The following is a 19,191-nucleotide window of genomic DNA, read 5'->3' as shown; positions in this document are numbered from 1 at the left end:
CCTCAAATGGCAAAAATACTTCCTGAAGGGGTGTGACAATTACAGCAGACCACTCATCAGGATGCGATAGTGCACCCAAAGAAAACTATTACCCTATTACTACTATTATACGTCGCCTGATTTTGCCTTAAGAATTTTTTTCACCGTGCTCAGATGCTATTTCCACTGTGAAGACACAGAAGTCATAAAGCTACTTCTATCTTCAGATCTGCTACCACCTAGCTGTGTGACCTTGAACAAACCTCTTCAGTTCTCCACATTCTCCTCAGCTGTAAACTGAGAGACTAAACCAAATCAGCTCCAGAAACATTCACAGGGCACCTCCATGAGATAGTAATCAGGGTCAGCCACCTTCAAAATCTAACTCCTGAATAGAGTCAATGGAAAATTATTGACACAAAACAGTCTCTAGTCTGCAGCAGTCGAGAAACTCCAAGCAGCTAACTGCATTACATCATCTCAATGAGCAATATTTGTAAATTCACAAAGTATTTAATTTTGAGACACTCACAAGAAATCACTACCAATTTTTTAAAAATCAGCAAATTCTGATACCTGTCAGCACTGAACCTTTGAAAAAGAAAAAGGAAAAACAAAAAACAAACAAAAAAAAAAAACAACAACATGTAAAAGCACTTTGTGCCTTAGTCAATTGTGTGGTTCTGGAGAACCATCTGGGAAAGTCAAAGTTAACATTTGGCAACAGAAATAGGACACATTTTTTTAACGACATATCTGGTAAAACTACAGGGGGGGAGCATTGCTAGGACAGAGTACGGTGCATCTGGACAGGACACAGAGGCCAGTGGCCATTGTTTACAAAAACAGGCTGGGATTATGATTGGTGACAAGAGGCCAAGACCTCAGCTATAACTCAAAATCACGCCTCTCTCAATTCCAACCCAACTGGAGCTATCATCAGTCAACTACCTCATCTTTGTAATAAAACTGACCAATATTTGCAGTCAAGTGGATTGAAGGTCCCTTGAGGCACCTCCTGCATTGACCAAACTGATAATACATACATTAAAAAAAAAAAACCCTGCAGACACAATGATGACTTTAAGCTACCTTTCAACTTCCAAGAAATAAAAGGACTACCCATTTCACACTCTACCTCTAACCCACACCCAAGGCAATCATTAGAGGGGAGACACGGCCTTTCCCAAGTCCTCCAAGATAGGAAAAGGTCTCCTAGCTTTGGTGCAGGGAAAGAAGGAGGGGCCCCTCCCTCTGTACTCTGAAACAAAGGAAAAACTCAGAGCTCCAACCATGTGGTGTAACATTCAAGGCCACCCACCTCTCCTACTTCCCAGCTAAGGTCTCAATGGGCTAGAGCCACATGGCTCTTCCCAGGGACTGGTCAGGAAGGGGTAATGCCTTACACAAACACAGGCTGGGGCTCCTTCACAGGCATAGATACCTCTTAGGGAAACACTGGATAAGGAAAAGCTATTTGGGTATGGGCTTTGATTTGAGAAGCCAATGTAATCACATGAGGAGACAACACTTGGTTTCCCTGGGGTCTACACTCTGCCTTACCCCTTCACATCACTGCTGAAGGGGACATGGACCTTTAAAAGCATGTACTCTGGAGCAGAAGGTAACAACACAGAAAGAAGGCTTAGACAATGATGTCTCCCTATTTTTCAGTTTCAGCACCACTCTGAAACCCTAACAGTTCAGCTCCTCCAGGGTTAGGTGAGGATGGAAACGAGTTGGGATGGTCTTCTTTCTGGTCTGTGATCTTTGACTGTATGCAGGGTGATCATGGGCCAGACAAGTACAAGGTGCACCCAATATGGCTAAGGTCTTCCTGAATCCAGTGTCATGGCAAGTCTCATGCTTTAATACAGTACACCAGAAAAAGCCTGCCTCTCCCAGGTACACCTTCCGAATGGTACACCTTCTCAAGGTTGCCTTTCTGTCTGGACTCTTCTTCAACCTTTGAAATAAACACCTGTCAGATTTCAGCTGTCCTTCAAGGAAGCCTGACTCAAGACACCCCAAGGCAAACTGCAGCTTTCTTTGCTCTCTCCAGAGAACCTCCTGCCCCTCCCCCACCCAGCCTTTGGGAAAAAGCTGCCAAAATAATGGCCAGCCCCACAAAGATACTCCCAAAAGCCCACTTCCAGTGCCCGTGGCCCCTGACACTGTTGAGCATTCCAAGGCTTTGATCCACCTATGAAACCACCTCTGGGGTCAACTTGCCACCTGCTCCACCCAAGAAACGAAGGCCCTGAAAATTGGGGTGGAAACGCATGCCTCACCAGTCTGCAGAGCATACATGCATTATGCTAATTTTCAAAAGCCTTACCTTTGACCTGCGTATCGTACTCTGCGATGATCTCCTTATCCTTTTTGAATTTGGCTGGGGACGTCATGTTTTCCCTCTTTCTTCCAAATTCGAATTGTCAATTGATAGATCCACGAGAAAAATCCAACACCGAAATCAATTCCTCCAAGGCCACTTGTCCCACGGGCAGAGAAAGCCCCCGCGGTGGTCTCCAGAGCTCCAGGGGAACACGGGCGGCAGGATGGGTAGCCGGCTACCACACACACATGCAGACTGTGGGCGCTGAGGCCGCTGGGGAGGGGGGGCGGCGGCGGCGGCGGCTTATGTACTAAAGCCGTAGCCACAGACGCAGCATTAGCCAGGAGAACTGCAGCGCCCTGAGGCTGGCCTGGGGTCTGACATCAACGACACAGGCGGGGAGTGGAAGTCCTTCCGCACAACATGGTGTATGGGATGCGGGGGTGTGGACGCGCCCAGCTGTGTCCCCGACAGGGAATGGGATTGTCTCAGGGTGCCAAGGGAGGACTAGGCGTGCTTCGCGGGGTTTTTTTTTCTTTTTTCTTTTTCTTTTTTGTGGTACCAGCTCAAAGATGCTGCAAATCAAATCCCAAAAGGGTGCCGCTGCAGCGCGGAATGGATCGGAAGTCGTTTGCTCCGCTTCACTAGCCTGTAAATGCAAAAAAAAAAGGGGGGGGAGGGGGCGATCAGTCCTAGGGCAGATCCTAATCGCAACAGGGGTGGGGTCGGGGATGACACTCGGAGTCCAGCTTTGGCTCATTCATCTTGGCCTAACACCGCCCGTTCGGCCCAGAAACCCGGCGTGGCGAGGTAGGGAAAAAAACAGCTTCCACCAGATTGTTTTAAGGCAGAAAGAGAACACTTTGGAGCAGTCGGCAGCGCGTGCTCCGGGCGGGGACTGCGGCGGGAAAGCAGAGCTGGGAACTGCAGCACCTCGGTGCTTCCCCAGCCCAGCTAATCCAAGAGGGGCTCTCCCGCCGAGCCCGCGACGCGGCCCCTGACCCCCTGCTGGGGCACCTCCCAAACATCTACAGGATCAATACCGGAGGGGACAAACCAGACAGGCATAACTTTTCTTCCCTTCCCGCCCCTCCTCCCAGTTGTTTTGTTTTTGGTAACTAGCTTCTCCTGGCAGCAAAGCGGGGGGGGGGGGGCTGCTGCAGGAAGGGCCCGCTCTGCACGGGACATCCAGGAAAACAATGTGGTCGGCAGAAGCAGGAAACGGGCTAGAGGCTAGGGTCTAAACCGGGAAAACCAGGGGATGGGAGGCGGAAAGCGGCAGTCGCCTCCCCCAAGCCAGGGACGAGGGTGTCTCTAAATGGCACCCCAATATTTTTTGTTCCCCAAGCCCAGGGATCACAAATACCGCACCCAATCCCAGTCGGGTGGGAGGCATCAGTGAGAGTCGCTCCAGGAGGCGCGGGAGGCGGCGGCAGGGAGACTGAGGGAAGGGCTCCTGTGCAGCAACGGACCCCTGCCTCCTAGGCCGCCAGGTCCCCGCCGGCGCACGGGCGGCTCCAGGCAGTGTCGCCTACTCCCGGGGCTGGAGGAAGGGCCGCGCGCAGGAAGAGCTAGCAGAGGCCGCGCGGTGCGGGCGGGCAGGAAGCGGGAGGCGGGCGTGAGGTGGGGTCCTGAGTCGGGAGAGAGCACGGGCCAGCGTGAGCGGCCCAAGCTTGGACGACCAGAGAGGGCGCCGAGAAGACGGCTTTGGGGGCAAAGCAGTGGGAGAAACCGCGGTGGGCTGCGGCATGAAGTGCAGGATGTTGGCAACTTTGGGGACCCGCATGAGGTTTGGATATCGGAGTAGGTGGAGAGCCCCGGGAGACAGACTGCAGGGCTAGACGGAGAGAGAGCCCCGCAAGCCCTGAGGAACACCCCATCTTTCCGGGTCCTGGGCTGCGGGCCAAGGCTGGGAGACCAGGGACGAGGCCAGCAGACCGTTACGGCGAGGCCCCGAGGTGGACCCGGCCAGCCGTGTGCAAAGGGGCTGCGGGAGGGCGGTGTCGCCTCGTGAGGACAGTCCTCAGCAATGCAGGGATGGGCGGGGAGATGAGCAATCCCGGGAAGTATTATGGGCTGCACTGGGGGATTTGGAGGGTCGCGGGCCGAGGAGGGCGGTGTGAGGACCGTGGGCGGCGGCACCGCAAAGGCGGCGCCGAGAGCCGCAGCATCCGCGCCGCGTCCACCCGCCCAGTCCGGGTTTGTTCAGTCAGGACAGCAGCCAGGCAAACGGAGAGGGAAGGGGGAAGGAGCCTTTACCTGGCTCTGCCGCGACGGGTCCCAGGCCCCAGGTTCCGCTTCCCACTTAGCGATCTCCTCCCCGCCACCCTCTTCTACTCAGTTCGGCCCCCCAGTTCCCTAAGGAGACTCCGCCAACTCCGCAAGACCCCGCCGGGAAGCAGAGCCCACCCCCTTGCCAATCACCACCCGCTTTCTATCGACCGATGGGGCCTCTGGCCAATAGGAACAAAGGATTCCCAAGAAGCCCGGAGTAGGGGCGGGGCTGACGAAACTTAGGGGTGTGGCAAGCACTAGCTGCCCAGGCGCAGTCCCAGAGTGAGCTCCTCCCTGGCCTGTGGAACCCTAAAGTAGAAGTGATGGGCGGGGTAACATGGAACCGACAACCAAACACAAACTCGCTAGAGACGACGAGACCAATCGGGCCGGGAAAAGGAGGAGGGAGGTTTAGCCAATAAGCAGTAGAGGACCGTAGAGTATCTACCAATGAGAAGCTCGGGGTGTGTCTTCCAAGTTCACAGGGGGAGGGAGGGTGTACCCGAGCAGATGCTGGCCAATGAGCTTAGAGGCCGAGTCAAGCCGAGCCAATCAGAGAGCGGATCTGACCTCGGCACCGTTACTGGGGCGAGGCCTCGGAGCTCACGTCAGGAGAAGGCCCCTGGCCTTCCAATGTGGGGCTGGGGCGAATTCTAGTCCTCCCAATCCGTGCTCGGCGCAGGCAATTCAAACTGACAGCGGGTTAGAAAAAGCAGAGAAAGCGGAAGAAAGGGCAAAACCCGGCGTGTTCGGTGACAGACTCCGGCGCGGACTGAGCCTCTTCTGCGGCCTCTTTCCCCCACCTCATCCAACACGACTGCTCACTCCGGAGCGGCCGCAGTGGGAGACACCCCAAGGGTGGCAAGTGCGCGAGCTGAGGGAGCGAGGACGCCGAGAGCCGTGGTGCAAGGAGTGGGCCCGCGACCGAGCTCGGAGAGGGGGGCGCGTGCAAAGGGCTGAGGGGCCTTGAACCCTGCGAAGAGGCCGCGTGGAGCCGAGCAGGAATTGGAGCGCCCTGCGGGCGGGGCTCGCGCTAGGAGTGGTCAGAGAGGCGAGGCTTTAAAGGGATGCCCTCCGGGAACTGGGAATAGCTGAATTCGGGGGCGGGAGCTGAAGAGCAGAGGACTCTTGGAGACCACAGAAAGCGAAAGCTGTCATAAAGTTTCCCTTCAACTCTGTTTGTCTCTCTCCACCTCAAACTCCATCCCCCGGCCCCCACCCCGAGGCAAAAGGAAGTACAGTTTGCTCTTTCCACTCAATAAATACTAATTTGTACCTTTCCACCCGGAAAACAGAACTCTCTTCCTAATTTTAGAGCTTAGAGAACTCAAGGCCTCCCAACTTGGTTGTTAGCCCGGGGGAATCAAAACACGTGTATTGCTTGTTTCCCCCTTTTCCAAATTCTGTACCTCGTTCTACGTGGGACACTATGTCTGCCAACAACTGTACTTTCAAGGACCGATGCGTGTCCATCCTTTGTTGCAAATTCTGTAAGCAAGTTCTCAGTTGTAGGGGAATGAAGGCTGTTTTGCTGGCCGATACTGACATAGACCTTTACTCTACAGACATCCCTCCTACCGAGTAAGTCCACTGGGTAGCCCTTTAACTAACTGGGCAGTAGATGGCGTGGATTCCTGGGAATCAAGGTTATCATTTGGTGTTCCAGCCACTCCCAACAGTCTGATGATTCCCTTGGAGTTTATCTAAGTGGGCAGACTGTCTGGACGAAAGTTTGTGGTTTACCCAAAGTGGTCAGTACTGAGGTCATGCTTCTAGGCACTTACAGTCACGTGGTTGTACATCCCTTAAGTTGGCTCTGAGGCTCAGTGCCTTATCCACCCTTTCTCACTGAGACAAGTCTTTAACAGTCTCTTGGAAAGAAGCAAAATTCGTGATTAATAATGATATTAATTTGAGCGTTTTAAACTACAGACAAGATATATATATAGTCTATTCACCCATTGAAATCTTTTGTGAATTGGCTTACATGTAGGCATTTATTACAGAGATAAATGGGATAAATATTTTGTGTATGTGCGTTTGTGTGGCGCCAAAAAAAAACACTAGATGATAAAATCATAGAACCTAATGTCCCAAAGGTTCTAGGATCCATGTGTTGTTTTAGTTAGATATGCTCACACACAAATATGAAATATTTTCCCATCTTTATAGTAACTGTGGTCATAAGGAAGTCTTGGGTGAGTTGTTACATATTAGAGTCTAGCATAGAATCATGTCTTTTGTATTATTTTTCTTTGTTGGAGTTATAATCACATTGGATTCATATGCTAAGATATGTGTCAATCAGTGAGTGCATTGATCTTTAAGATTTATTTTAATACTTTTTTCATTGTGTGTGTGTGTGTGTGTGTGTGTGTGTGTGTGTTTGAGGAGGGGTGGATCTGTGCACTGATGGGGAAGTCTTGTGTAAATGTCAATGTGGCTGGCGGAGGAAAACTACACATTACAGTGCACAGATGCCCTCAGGACGATAGAGGTGTCTGGAGAGGCCAATTGTGAGTTGCATGATGTGGGTGCTGGGAACTGAACTCCAGTCCTCTGCCAGAGCAGTGCATTGTCTTAAACACTGAGCCATCTGTCTGTCTCTCACAGATTGTTTTTTAGTAGAAAATCTGCCAAATGTTTATAGTGAGCACAAATTATTACCCAACTCCTACAAAAATGTGCTACAGTTACATTTTAGAGTCTAGTTTCTAGTTTTGAAAGTAAGATACAGAATTCTGGAAATATAGCTCAGTGGTTGCCTGGCATTTGTAAGATCCTAAGTTCCATCCCTAGTCACATACACACACACTTTTTTTAGTGAGAATATATGGCAAGTTTTTATCGCTTTTCAGAATTCAAATCCTTAGTATATTTGACTGTCTGTAAACCTTTTTTATCCTCCAGCACCGTGGATTTCATTGGAAGATGCTATTTCACTGGAATCTGCAAATGTAAACTGAAGGACATCGCATGTTTAAAATGGTAATTTGTGGCACTGTTGTAGATAGCCTGATTTTAGAAGGTAGATATTAACACCAAAACCCACAGAAGATTCTGAGGGCAGTATCTAGCATGGATATAACTCCGACAATGAGTCATTGAAAGAGCATTTGTTTCTTAGAGCTATTTTAATTATATTTATTTACTTATCTATTTATTTATATGCATGAGTATGTGTATATAGCATATTTGTGCCATGGCACATGTGTGGAAGTCAGAGGACAACTTGTGGGAATTGGTTCTCTCTTACCATAGGAGGCCCAGGAATTAAACTCAGGTCCTCAGGCGTAGAAGCAAGTGCTTTTACCCAGTGAGCCATCTTGCCAGTCCTAGAATTATTGTTTTAAAAGAGTCTTTGTGATAGTTTTCAAATACTATTTGTAGTTTTTCAAAGTGCATTCACAAATATCTGCTTCCCAATAATCCTGTGTAATCTAAGAGGTAACAGTGGGATTTACACTCATAAAAATCAGGAGCAGAGGAGATGTCTCAACTGGTAAAGAGCTAGCAGCAGAAATATGAGGATCTGGATGTGTTAGCATGCACTTGCAGTCCTAGCTGTGGACTGGTAGGATGCACTGAGGGGCCCCCAGCTGGAGACAGGAGGATCTATGGTATTCCCTCACCAGCCCGCCTAGCCTAACTGACAAACCTCAGATTTTAGTGAGAGGCCCTTCTCAGAAAAGGTAGAAGGCTCCTGAAGAACTACACCCCAAGCTGACTTCTGGTTTTTACATACATGCACATATTCATACCACTGAGCCCCATACGAGATCTGACCCCTGCCCTGTCCTGGTTCTCTGCATGATCTTGATTAAACACCTTAAACCTCTAAAGCTCAAACTTAGTTTCTGAATGAAAAAAAAATATTTTTTGAGACAGGATCTTACTCTGTAACTCAGACTGGTCTTGAACTCACTATTTTGTAGGCAGTTTTCCTATCCCAACCACCTGTTCCCAAATAACCAACAGCTACTTCCGAAATAACTGACTCAGAGACTAGCTCTTACAACTTAATCCATTTCTGTTCATCCCTGTGCTGCCCTAAAGCTCATGGCTTTTACCTCTATCACATTTTGTGTGTCTGACACATTCTTTGGCTGGCTGGTGAGTCCTCTGACTCCACTCTTCCTTCTTAGTTTGGCTTTCCCGCATAGCTTTATCCTGTTCAGCTACTGGCCAGTCAGCTTGTTTATTAAACCAATCACAGCAACATATATTTGCACAGTGTACAGAACGACTATTCTACAGCACTATATAGCCCAGGATGACCTCTAATTTCTAGCAACCCTCTTGCCTCAACCACTGAGTGCTGGGATTATAGATATGAACTGCCATACCCCAGCTCCTTATTTAATTTCCAGCCTCACCTCCCTTTCTCTCCCTCCCTCCCTCACCCTTCCCCACCTCACTGCCTCCCTCCCTCCATTCCTCCCTTCATCTTTTGAGGCACTGTCTCCCTATGTAGACAGTCCTGGTGTGAATGTCCTGTAGCCTCCAATTCACAATCATCGTGCTTCAGCCTCCCCTAAGTGTTGGGATTACACATGTGCCACCATGCTTGGCTCTTTAATTTCTATCTTAATATTCCTATTCTTATGAAGATAGAAATTAGAAGGCAATCTCCATTTAGCCTCCAAACTTGTGAGTTGGAAATGAATTGCTAAAGTTAAAAGTCTTCATGAAATGTAAGTAAAACATAGATGAGAGCTATTACTATTATCTTTTGAAAAGTCAATGAGTTTGTATTACTTCATTACAGAGAGAAGATGGGAGTTTTTAAATGGGATTGGGTTACAAATTAGTAGACCATAATGTGTTTAAACTTACCAATTCAAGCTGTACTTGTACTGAGGACCTACTGTGTGCCAGTCACTGCTCTCAGAAGTGGAAACCCAAGATATCCATGAGATAAAGTTACTGGCCTCTTCACTTAATATTCTAGTGGAAACATGATCATTTAATCTGATAGTAAGTTAAATAAGATATTTACTATAGTGGGAAGTACTACAGAGAAAAATAATAATATATGATAATGAATACCAGAAATTAAGAAAGCAAGTAAGAATTATTTTAGATATCATTGTCAAGGAAGCTGTCTCACAAAGATGTAAACCTTGGGTTTGATCCTAAGTTTAAAAAGAATGTACTTGGAAGCCGGGCGTTGGTGGCGCACGCCTTTAATCCCAGCACTCGGGAGGCAGAGGCAGGCGGATCTCTGTGAGTTCAAGGCCAGCCTGGTCTACAGAGTGAGTTCCAGGACAGCCTCCAAAGCCACAGTGAAACCCTGTCTCGAAAAACCAAAAAAAAAAAAAGAATGTACTTGGAAGAGGGAATGGAACATGCAAAGATCCACGGCAAGAAGAAGTTTAACATGTTCTTTGAGGATGTTAAACTTTTTGGCCAGTGAGAAGCCATTGAAGGGGTTGGCAAAGGAGCAGAATAAGCCAATCAATATAACCCCACTGAAACGTTTCTGACATGAAAACAAGGTCTTGGTTTTGTCCATTGATAGATTCTTAGCACCTAGAACAGTGCCCAGCTCATAGTAGAAGCTCAGCAAATATTAGTTACATGAGTGAGTGGACAGATAAATGAACGAAAGTAGGTAGTAATTGAATGTGTATATTCCTGGAGCATAGCCGTACAAATAACTGTTAGTCCTGGCCCAAAAACAACTTTGGTTTTCACTCACTTGCCTACTAAGTTAAGTGTAGGTGTGTTGGTATTCATTATAGTGTTCTTTGTAGATCTTCCAGAAGTAACTGGCTCCCAAATCTCACAGGGTACAGAGCTATAGTAAGAATTTTTTCAGGGAAATGGTAGTACACACCTTTAATTCCAGCACTTGAGAGGTAGAGGCAGGCAGATCTCTGTGAGTTTGAGACAAGCTGGGTCTGCAGAGTGAGTTCCAGGACAGCCAGGACTACACAGAGAAACCCTGTCTCGAAAACAAAACAAAACACAAAGTATTCCCTGTATGTTCACTGTAGTTAGCATGAGACTCATGAAAAGAAAATGTGAGAATGAGAAACTTGGTGATCTACTGAAGACAATCAAACCGTTTTCAACTCTCTGGGGACTGGAGATTTGCTTGGTTTCTGAATTCCCAAAATCACTACAACTAAATGGGAGTTTCTGTCTTACATTTAGCTTAAAGGACCCAAGCCCTCACCCCTCACCTACCTCCTGCTTTGTTGAAACAATTTTTAAGAGCTTGAACCTATAAAAAAACTCACCTTATCAGCCAGGCGTGTGGCACACATCTTTAATCCCAGCACTCGGGAGGGAGAGACAGGCGGATTTCTGTGAGTTCGAGGCCATCCTGGTCTACAGAGTGAGTTCCAGGACAGCCTCCAAAACAATACAGAGAAACCCTGTCTCTAAAAACCAAAAAAACAAACAAACAAACAAAAAACAGCTCACCTTATCATAGTCCCTAAACTAGCAAAATCCTTTACCCATACATATGACCTTATTTAATATATTTTCTCTGTATAGCACATCAGTTTTGAGTACTTTCCATAGCAAATCACATCCCAAAGCTAACTTCCAAAGAGACTATGGATAAAATAATATGAGCAAAGAAAGGTGCAAATACATTAGTATTGTCTCACTTACAGACTGTGTAGGCCTGTGAGTGCTGTCAGAGTAAGCTCCCTTCTCATAGCCAGCAACAGCCCACTGAGAGGGAGCTGAAACTTCATGGCCTGTTTACAATAGCAGACAGATGCTTCTGTGTCCAGCTGTTACCGACTACAGGTGTTATCTACTAACAATTACCTTTTTTTTTTAAAGTGGGAATATTGTAGGCTATCATGTGATCGTTCCATGTAGTTCCTGCCTTCTTTCCTGCAACAATGGACACTTCTGGATGTTTCACAGCCAGGCGGTTTATGGTATTAACAGACTAGACTCCACTGGTAAGAAACAATTGATGTATACGTTTGCTTGTAACATTTCTCTGTCAGCACCTGAGTGGATTCTCCTGAAACCTTCACAGCTAGAGTGAAACCTTTGCGTCAGCAAGAGTAAAAACATTGGTCTGCTTTCTCCCACACATTCAGTTATGAAACTATCAGCCAGAACTCATCACCACTTGTTGCTGAATTGAGGGAAGGCTTCACACTTACCTGAATGTCTTAGCTTTGTTGTTGTCATTTTGGGACAGTCACACTAAGCAGCTCTGTCTGGCTCAGTCTTCCTACCTTAGCCTCCGAAGTGATTGTAGATATGTACCACCACTTGTCATATTGGCCTTTTTAAACTAGCATTTTATTGCTGTGAGGTCGTACCTTAGTACATATCCTGATTACAGAGACCTTTTGAAGACAGTATATGGATAGTCAAGGGCGTGTGTGCATATATGTGTAAAGAGAGGAGAAAAGGGCCTGCCAGGGAAGTGAGGAACGGGAAGAAAACTGAGAAGCTTCTATTTGGTAACTCTTTGAAATAAGTACATTTCAGGAACTAGAGGGATATCTCAGTGGTTAAGAGCCTTGCTACTCTTGCAGAGGACCAGGGTTTAGTTCTCAGCAACTACAATAGGCAGCTCATAACTGTCTGTAATTCCAGTTCCAGGATATCTAATGCCTTCTTCTCACTTCCACAGGCACCTGCATGCTTGTGGTGTGCATACAGACAAGTAGGCAAGCACACATACACATAAAACAAAAGTTAATAAATTTAAACTATATATATCAACATGTGCATTAATAAGTTACAGTAGAATTTTAGTCAAGGGAAATATTTAAGATCAATGTGTTATGCAGATTATGTTAGTAAGAAAATGTGCTGGGCCCTAGAGAGACAGAAAACTCAGTGGGTAAGAGCTGCACATGGCTGAAGCTTGAGTTTGGACTCCCCCCATGAAAAAGCCAGGTATGACTGAGTGTATCTATAACCCCCATCACAGAAACAGGACCTTCCTGACAACCAGTCTAGCCAAAACAGCAAGCTTCAAGTTCAGTGAGAGACTGTCTCAAAGGCAAAAGTAGAGAGTAATACAACGAAGCACCCCAATATCCTCCTCTGACCTCAGCACACATATATGTGTGGACATACATATAGAAGGAAAGTATATTATATCCAGGCAGTGGTGGTACATGCACCTTTAACGCCAGCTCTTGGGAGGCAGAGGCAGGCAGGTATCACTGAATTCGAGGCCAGCCTGGTCTACAAAGCAAATTCCAGGACAGCAAGGACTGTTATACAAAGAAAATCTGTCTCAAAAAACCAAATATATATTTGTGTGTGTCTATGTGTGTGAGTGTGTGTGTGTGTGTGTACATGTGCATACACAATGGCATGCATATGAAGATCAGAGGACAACCTGTGGGAGTTAGTTCTCTCCTTGTACTATGTAGGTTACAGTCATCAAACTCAAGTTATTAAACTTGAAAATAGGTGCCTTTATCCAACAAGCCATCTTACTGAGCCTGTTATCAGGGTTTAGGTAGACCAGGCTAGCCTTAAACTCACTGTGCAACCAAGGATATTTTGACCCAAGCCTGATTTTATGAGGTCCTGGAGTTTGTGCATGCCAGACAAGCACTTTAGCAACTGAACTACATCTCCAGCCCAGCATACTCCTTTTAAAGTGTGTGTAGTCTGTTTGTGTGTGTGTGTGTGTGTGAGAGAGAGAGAGAGAGAATTAGAGAGAGAGAGAGAGAGAGAGAATTAGAGAGAGAGATGCTTTGATAGACCAAGAGGTCATGAATTTCTTTTTTTTTTTTTTTAATTTTATTTTCCAGTTTAAATTTAGATAAGAAACAAGGTTGCTTCACAAGTCAGTTCCAGGTCCCTCTCCCATTCCCTCCCTTCCTCCCGTGCCCTCCCCCACCCCCCCCACCCCGTTATCCCCTCATTTCTCCAGGGAGGGTGAGGCCCTCCATGGGGGTGTGCATAGTGTGTCATTTCATATAGGGCAGGGCCTAGACCCTTCCCCAAGAGTTCAGGGTGAGAGTGCACCTCACATTGTTCTATGGGAGTCCAAAGTCTGTGTGTATACTTGGGATGGGTACTGATCTGCTGCCCAAGGCTCAGTAGATTCCCTAGACCTCTTCACTGACACCCAGATTCAGGGGGTCTTTATCAGTCCCATGCTGGCTTCCCAGGCTAATGCCTGGGATTCAAGAGTTAACCTTTGTCTGGTCAGCTGTTTCTGGGGGTTAAACCAGCCCAGTCTTAATCCCTTTGATCATCAGTCCTCCCTCTCTGTTACTGGCTTTCTTGAGTTCAGCTCAGTACTTAACCAAGGGAGTCTGCCTCTTCTTCGATCAGCCACTAAATAAAGTTTCTGTTTCCCAGACTCTCTGGCCATAGGATTGTAGGCTGGCACTCCCCAGATCTATGTCTAAAATCCATATATGAGAGAGTACATGCCATGTTTCTCTTTTTGTGACTGGGTTACCTCACTCAGGATGGTTTCTTCTAGTGTCATCCATTTGCCTGCGAATCTCATGATTCCATTATTTTTTTCTGCTGAATAGTACTCCACTGTGTAGATGTACCACATTTTCTCTATCCACTCTTCAGGTGAGGGACATCTAGGTTGCTTCCACGTTCTGGCAATTACAAATAAAGCTGCTATGAACATAGTGGAACAGACATCTTTGTTGTATGAATGGGCATCTTTTGGATATATGCCTAAGAGTGGAGTTGCTGGGTCTTGTGGTAGGTTTATTCCCATTTTTCTGAGGAATCTCCACACTGATTTCCAAAGTGGCTGAACCAGTTGGCACTCCCACCAGCAATGGAGGAGTGTCCCCCTTTCACCACATCCTCTCCAGCATAAATTGTCATTGGTGTTTTTGATTTTAGCCATTCTGACAGGGGTGAGATGGTATCTGAGAGTTGTTTTGATTTGCATTTCCCGGATGGCTAAGGATGTTGAGCACTTTCTCAAGTGCCTCTCAGCCATTTTAGACTCCTCTATTGAAAACTCTCTATTTAGTTCTGCAGCCCACTTTTTAATAGGGTCCTTTGGTGTTTTGGAGACTTGCTTCTTGAGTTCTTTGTAAATTTTGGAGATCAACCCTCTGTCAGATGTGGGATTAGTGAATATTTTTTCCCATTCTGTGGGCTGCCTTTTTGTCTTGCTGACTGTGTCCTTTGCCTTACAGAAGCTTCTCAGTTTCAGTAGGTCCCATTTATTAATTGTTGATCTTACTGCCTGTGCTACTGGTGTTATGTTCAGGAAGATGTCTCCTGTACCAATTCGTTCAAGGGTACCACCCACTTTCTCTTCTAAGAGGTTCAGTGTGGCTGGATTTATGTTGAGGTCTTTGATCCATTTGGACTTAAGTTTTGTGCATGGCGATAGACATGGATCGATCTGCATTCTTCTACATGCCAGTCTCCAATTATGCCAGCACCATTTGTTGAAGATGCTTTCTTTATTCCATTGTATATTTTTAGCTTCTTTGTCAAAGATCAGATGTTCGTACGTGTGTGGGTTAATACCCGAATTTTCAATTCGATTCCATTGGTCTACCTGTCTATTTTTGTGCCAATACCAAGCTGTTTTCAGGACTATAGCTCTATAATAGAGCTTGAGGTCAGGGATGGTGATGCCTCCGGACGTTGCCTTGTTGAACAGGGTTGTTTTGGCTATCCTGGGTCTTTTGTTTTTCCATACAAAATTGATTATTGTTCTTTCAAGGTCTGTGAAGAACTGTGCTGGGATTTTAATGGGGATTGCATTGAATCTGTAGATTGCTTTTGGCAGGATTGCCATTTTTATTACATTGATCCTACCTATCCAAGAGCATGGGAGATCTTTCCATTTTCTGAGGGCTTCTTTAATTTCTTTCTTTAAAGATTCAAAGTTCTTACGATACAGGTCTTTCACTTGTTTGGTTAGCGTTACCCCAAGGTATTTTATGTTGTTTGTGGCAATTGTAAAGGGTGATGTTTCTCTGATTTCTCTTTCAGCCCTTTTATCATCTGTATATAGTAGGGCTACTGATTTTCTTGAGTTGATCTTGTAGCCTGCCACTTTGCTGAAGGTGTTAATCAGCTGTAAGAGTTCCCTGGTAGAGTTCTTTGGGTCATTGAGGTAAACTATCATATCGTCTGCAAACAGTGAAAGTTGAGGTCATGAATTTCAAGCTAGGTTGTCAAGGGTTTTACACCCTCCAATTATACTTGTGTTTTTAAGACTTTTTTTATGCCCCAGGATTCAACAGTGGCTCTCACTTTGGCCTTTTAATTTAAAACTATGTATATTAAGATGGCCATTTTCAAGCAAGGAAGGACCCTTCTAACTCCCCTAAGTAAAATGTAGGCTCCTACTTTAGACTTTCCACTTTATATTTGTGTCTCCCAAGGGACACATTAAAGAAAGTTTCTGCTTTGATACTGTTTTTCCTGCTTCACCAGATTCAAAACACAGGGTGGAGATTTTTCAGTTTTGATTTACTTTAAAATATTGGTCAATTTTTCAAACATAAAAGACCAGCATTCTTTCTATTGCCCTGACTCTAATCCATGAGAAACAGATGTAGCACCGGATTTCCTTCCTCCTTAGCAGAGAGGAAGATGGCTCTTCAGTCAGATCCAGTCTCCTCATTTATTTTTTCTCCTTTGAACCAATTGTGCCAAGTTGCTTCATAGTTCCTGAGTACAAACTCTAAATACATCAAACTTCTCCTTTGTAACTCCAATATTGTGATTTAAACTAAGATTTCCTAGATGCTTGTCATCAGGAGATTTCTAATGGCTATGGAACTGTCCTTGAGTCACCTGAATAATTTACACCAAAGGAATGGATGCACAAATCGTACAACATTCTAGAATGTTCAGCATGAAAGTTCTCTAAGAAGTCCGTGTTAGCTTACACATAGAAACCCAATTTCCCAGAGCTTTCCCAAATACACTTGGAAATAATCAGCTTAGATTCCCTAGAATATCCCAAATGTATTGGGCTCTCCATTTTCCTTTATGGATTCTAATTTTCACTTAGATTTGGCCTAACAACTCCTAGCTATCTGGTCAACCCCTCAGCACAGGTTTCCACAAGCATATCCCCATTTATTCTTGGGATGAGAATGAGTAAATGTTTTTGTCCTAACCAACTCAGACATGAAACCATTATAGGAAAGAACATAGTAGATATCCATGTATGCTGTCACTTCAAATAAGGACTAACTTCTTGCCTGATTAGATTGCAATCTCTGTCAAACAATATAAACTTGTTTATTCCCACTGCTTCAACCATGTTCATGTCTCTTTTGGTGCTGAGGCAAATCAGGCCCAGAAATGACAGGCTATATTTTCAACATATTTTAAAAGAGTTAGGCAGAAGAGGAAGCTTAGCAGGTAAAAGCATTTTGTGCCCAAGCCTAATAAACTGAGTTTGATCCCAGTGAAAGGTGGAGGTGGGAGAATTGCCTGGAAGTTCACATACCCTGCCTCAACAAAGTAGCCTTCATTCTCTACTCCATATGTTGGACACAGCATGTACACATATGCTTCCCACTGGTTAAATTAAGTTAAAAATAAAAGATTTTCAATGAAACACTCTACAGAATAAAAAAGTAAATGAGCTAAATCTACACCACATGTCAAATAGGCAAAACTCAGAAATAAGGTGAATGAGATTACTTAGAAAAATACATATAGTATATTACCATTCATAACAATTTTAGCCACTTAGAAATAACATGAATGAGATAAATTCAAAAAATATGTGTGGTATAATGCTAGGCTATAAAAATTTTAGCCTGATTTAGTGGCACATGCTTGTAATCTCAGCACTTGGAAGGTAGAGGTAGAAATTCAAGAGTCCAAGGTCATCCTCAGCTACATAATAAGTTAGAGGCTAGCTTAGACACATGAAGCTATCTTAAGAAACAAGCACAACAATACCACAATTTTAGATAACAAACAGTACTAGGTATTGTCTACAGTTGTGTACACTTGTAGTAAAAATGCTGATGGTGGCAGAAGCTGGATTCAAACAGGTATCCAAGTCCTGGCTCATTCTGTGCCACCATGTGGCCTCCATTAAGTGTAGAGTGGAAACCCAGGGCCGGTGGGTCTTCCTTTTGCTCATACCACCAGCTAAACAGCTTGAGATGGTCTCATGACAGGTTTTTATTCTCTCCTAATTTACTACTTTTAGTCATCTCATTATCCTCAGTTTATTTGACCTAGTACTATACACCTGTGCAGGATTCTTTGATATGAAATCCAATTATTCTTCATCAGTGCTGTTTTAGATTATTTTGTTATAGTGACTATAACCTAGCCCTAAAGTTTACAGCTCTGCCTTTACAGTTTGTAATCTGAAGCCCATATCCTTTAGGAAACCATATTATAACTGACTGCTTTAACTCCAATGTACTGGGATTGAACCTAGGACCTCACACTTCCTAGGCAAGCTACCTTACTTTTTAAAGCCTTACTTTTTGAGACAGTAGCTTAGTAAGTTATTATCCAAGCTGGACTTGAACTTGCAATCCTTCGGCCTCAGTCACCCCCAATACCTGGGATTATAGCCTATGCCACCAGGCCCTTCTTGTCTTGATCAGATAAATTATATTAGCTACTGTTCCATATATTAAATGACTCATTTACAAATTTCCCTTACACCCTAGAAAAAGGCACTCAACCTAAAAGAATCCTGTGCAATCTCTATCATTCATATATGTTGTTGTTTTTCAAGACAAGACAGGGATTCTCTGTGTACCCCTGACTATCATGGAACTCACTCCGTAGACCAGGCTGGCCTCAAATGAAGAAATTCTCCTGCCTCTGCCTCCTGAGTGCTAGGATTAAAGACATATACTACCCACCACCGTCTGGATGAAATATATTTTTAAATTATCAATGTAGAATATGAATGGGATTGTGTAGCTGGAGGCAGAGTTGGAGCAGATAGAACTCCAGCGTTCTTTTTGAGATCTAAGAGTCTAACATTCAAGCTCTTGCTTAAAAGAGTTTAAAGAATGCTCATGTTGTAGATGGATTACATTAGATAGATAGTTTTATTTGTAAAAACACCCTTCCCTGCCATTGTCTTTACTAGTGATGCCATAGTTTATATGAGAAGTTTGGCATATAAAGTTTTATATGCCATGTTCTGAATTGTAGTAGTAAGCACTAAAGAACTTTATGACCTCTTATTTTCAGGTGTAAACTGCCTACTTTGGGGCAACTTGCCAGAGACAGAAGAATGTACAGATGAAGATATGTTAGAAATTTCAGCAGAAGAGTATATTCGATGAATGGATTATGATGGATATGTAATGTTTTATAGTTTTTCTATTTAATTGGTCAATTTTAACATTGCCAATAAAGATTTGCCAGTGGTTTAAAAAATGGAGCATTTACTCTTTTATTTTGATTTCAAATGGTCTCAATTTAATGTAAGCCAATTCTTTTCTTTTATTTCTACTGCTTCTTCCCCCCTTCCCTCCTGCCCAGGGTTGGTATATTCTTGACTTCCCATGGGAAATCTCACCTGTCACACAGCTACCTTCCAAATTGAGAGTTTTTCTACAACTTGATGCTAGATAATATGATTCTATATTCCTGAATAAGGACATTAATACCTATTCCTATATCAGTCACACAAAATATGCGGCTCAACT

General features: G+C 44.8%; 2 protein-coding genes across 8 annotated transcripts in view; one reads left to right on the top strand and one right to left on the bottom strand.

Moving 5' to 3' along the window:
- The window catches only part of Srgap2 (SLIT-ROBO Rho GTPase activating protein 2), a 215,306-nt gene extending 210,598 nt beyond the window's left edge, over positions 1–4,708 (bottom strand). For 6 of the 7 annotated variants that reach the window (XM_005079849.4, XM_013120382.3, XM_021232878.2 and 3 more), the window contains exons 1-2: positions 4,574–4,708; positions 2,318–2,963 (exon numbers count right to left, since the gene is read on the bottom strand). In XM_005079849.4, coding sequence (XP_005079906.1) covers positions 2,318–2,384 — 67 coding nt within the window. In that variant the 5' untranslated portion in view covers positions 2,385–2,963; positions 4,574–4,708. Of the gene's footprint in view, positions 1–2,317; positions 2,964–3,685; positions 3,840–4,573 lie in introns of those variants that run through there. The other variant, XM_013120381.3, reaches the window with a different exon arrangement.
- A 607-nt stretch (positions 4,709–5,315) lies between these two features.
- Positions 5,316–18,923, top strand: Fam72a (family with sequence similarity 72 member A). Its single transcript, XM_005079848.4, has 4 exons — positions 5,316–6,169; positions 7,499–7,576; positions 11,393–11,517; positions 18,731–18,923. The coding sequence occupies exons 1-4, from the start codon at positions 6,018–6,020 to the stop codon at positions 18,823–18,825; spliced, it is 450 nt and encodes a 149-aa protein (XP_005079905.1). The 5' UTR covers positions 5,316–6,017; the 3' UTR covers positions 18,826–18,923.
- Positions 18,924–19,191: the final 268 nt, after the last annotated feature.

Source organism: Mesocricetus auratus, unplaced genomic scaffold (assembly GCF_017639785.1).
Source record: "Mesocricetus auratus isolate SY011 unplaced genomic scaffold, BCM_Maur_2.0 Super-Scaffold_100676, whole genome shotgun sequence".
In the NCBI taxonomy this organism is placed as follows: Eukaryota; Metazoa; Chordata; class Mammalia; order Rodentia; family Cricetidae; genus Mesocricetus; species Mesocricetus auratus.
Note: the sequence above shows the minus strand (reverse complement) of the source record. Positions and strands in the feature narration are given on the sequence as shown.

Excerpts from the sequence above, each read along its gene's own strand:
- Fam72a (XM_005079848.4), top strand. The coding sequence starts at position 6,018 with ATGTCTGCCAACAACTGTACTTTCAAGGACCGATGCGTGTCCATCCTT. Across the intron at positions 7,577-11,392 it reads GACATCGCATGTTTAAAATG|TGGGAATATTGTAGGCTATC; the intron begins GTAATTTGTGGC and ends TTTTTTTTAAAG. Across the intron at positions 11,518-18,730 it reads TAACAGACTAGACTCCACTG|GTGTAAACTGCCTACTTTGG; the intron begins GTAAGAAACAAT and ends TCTTATTTTCAG.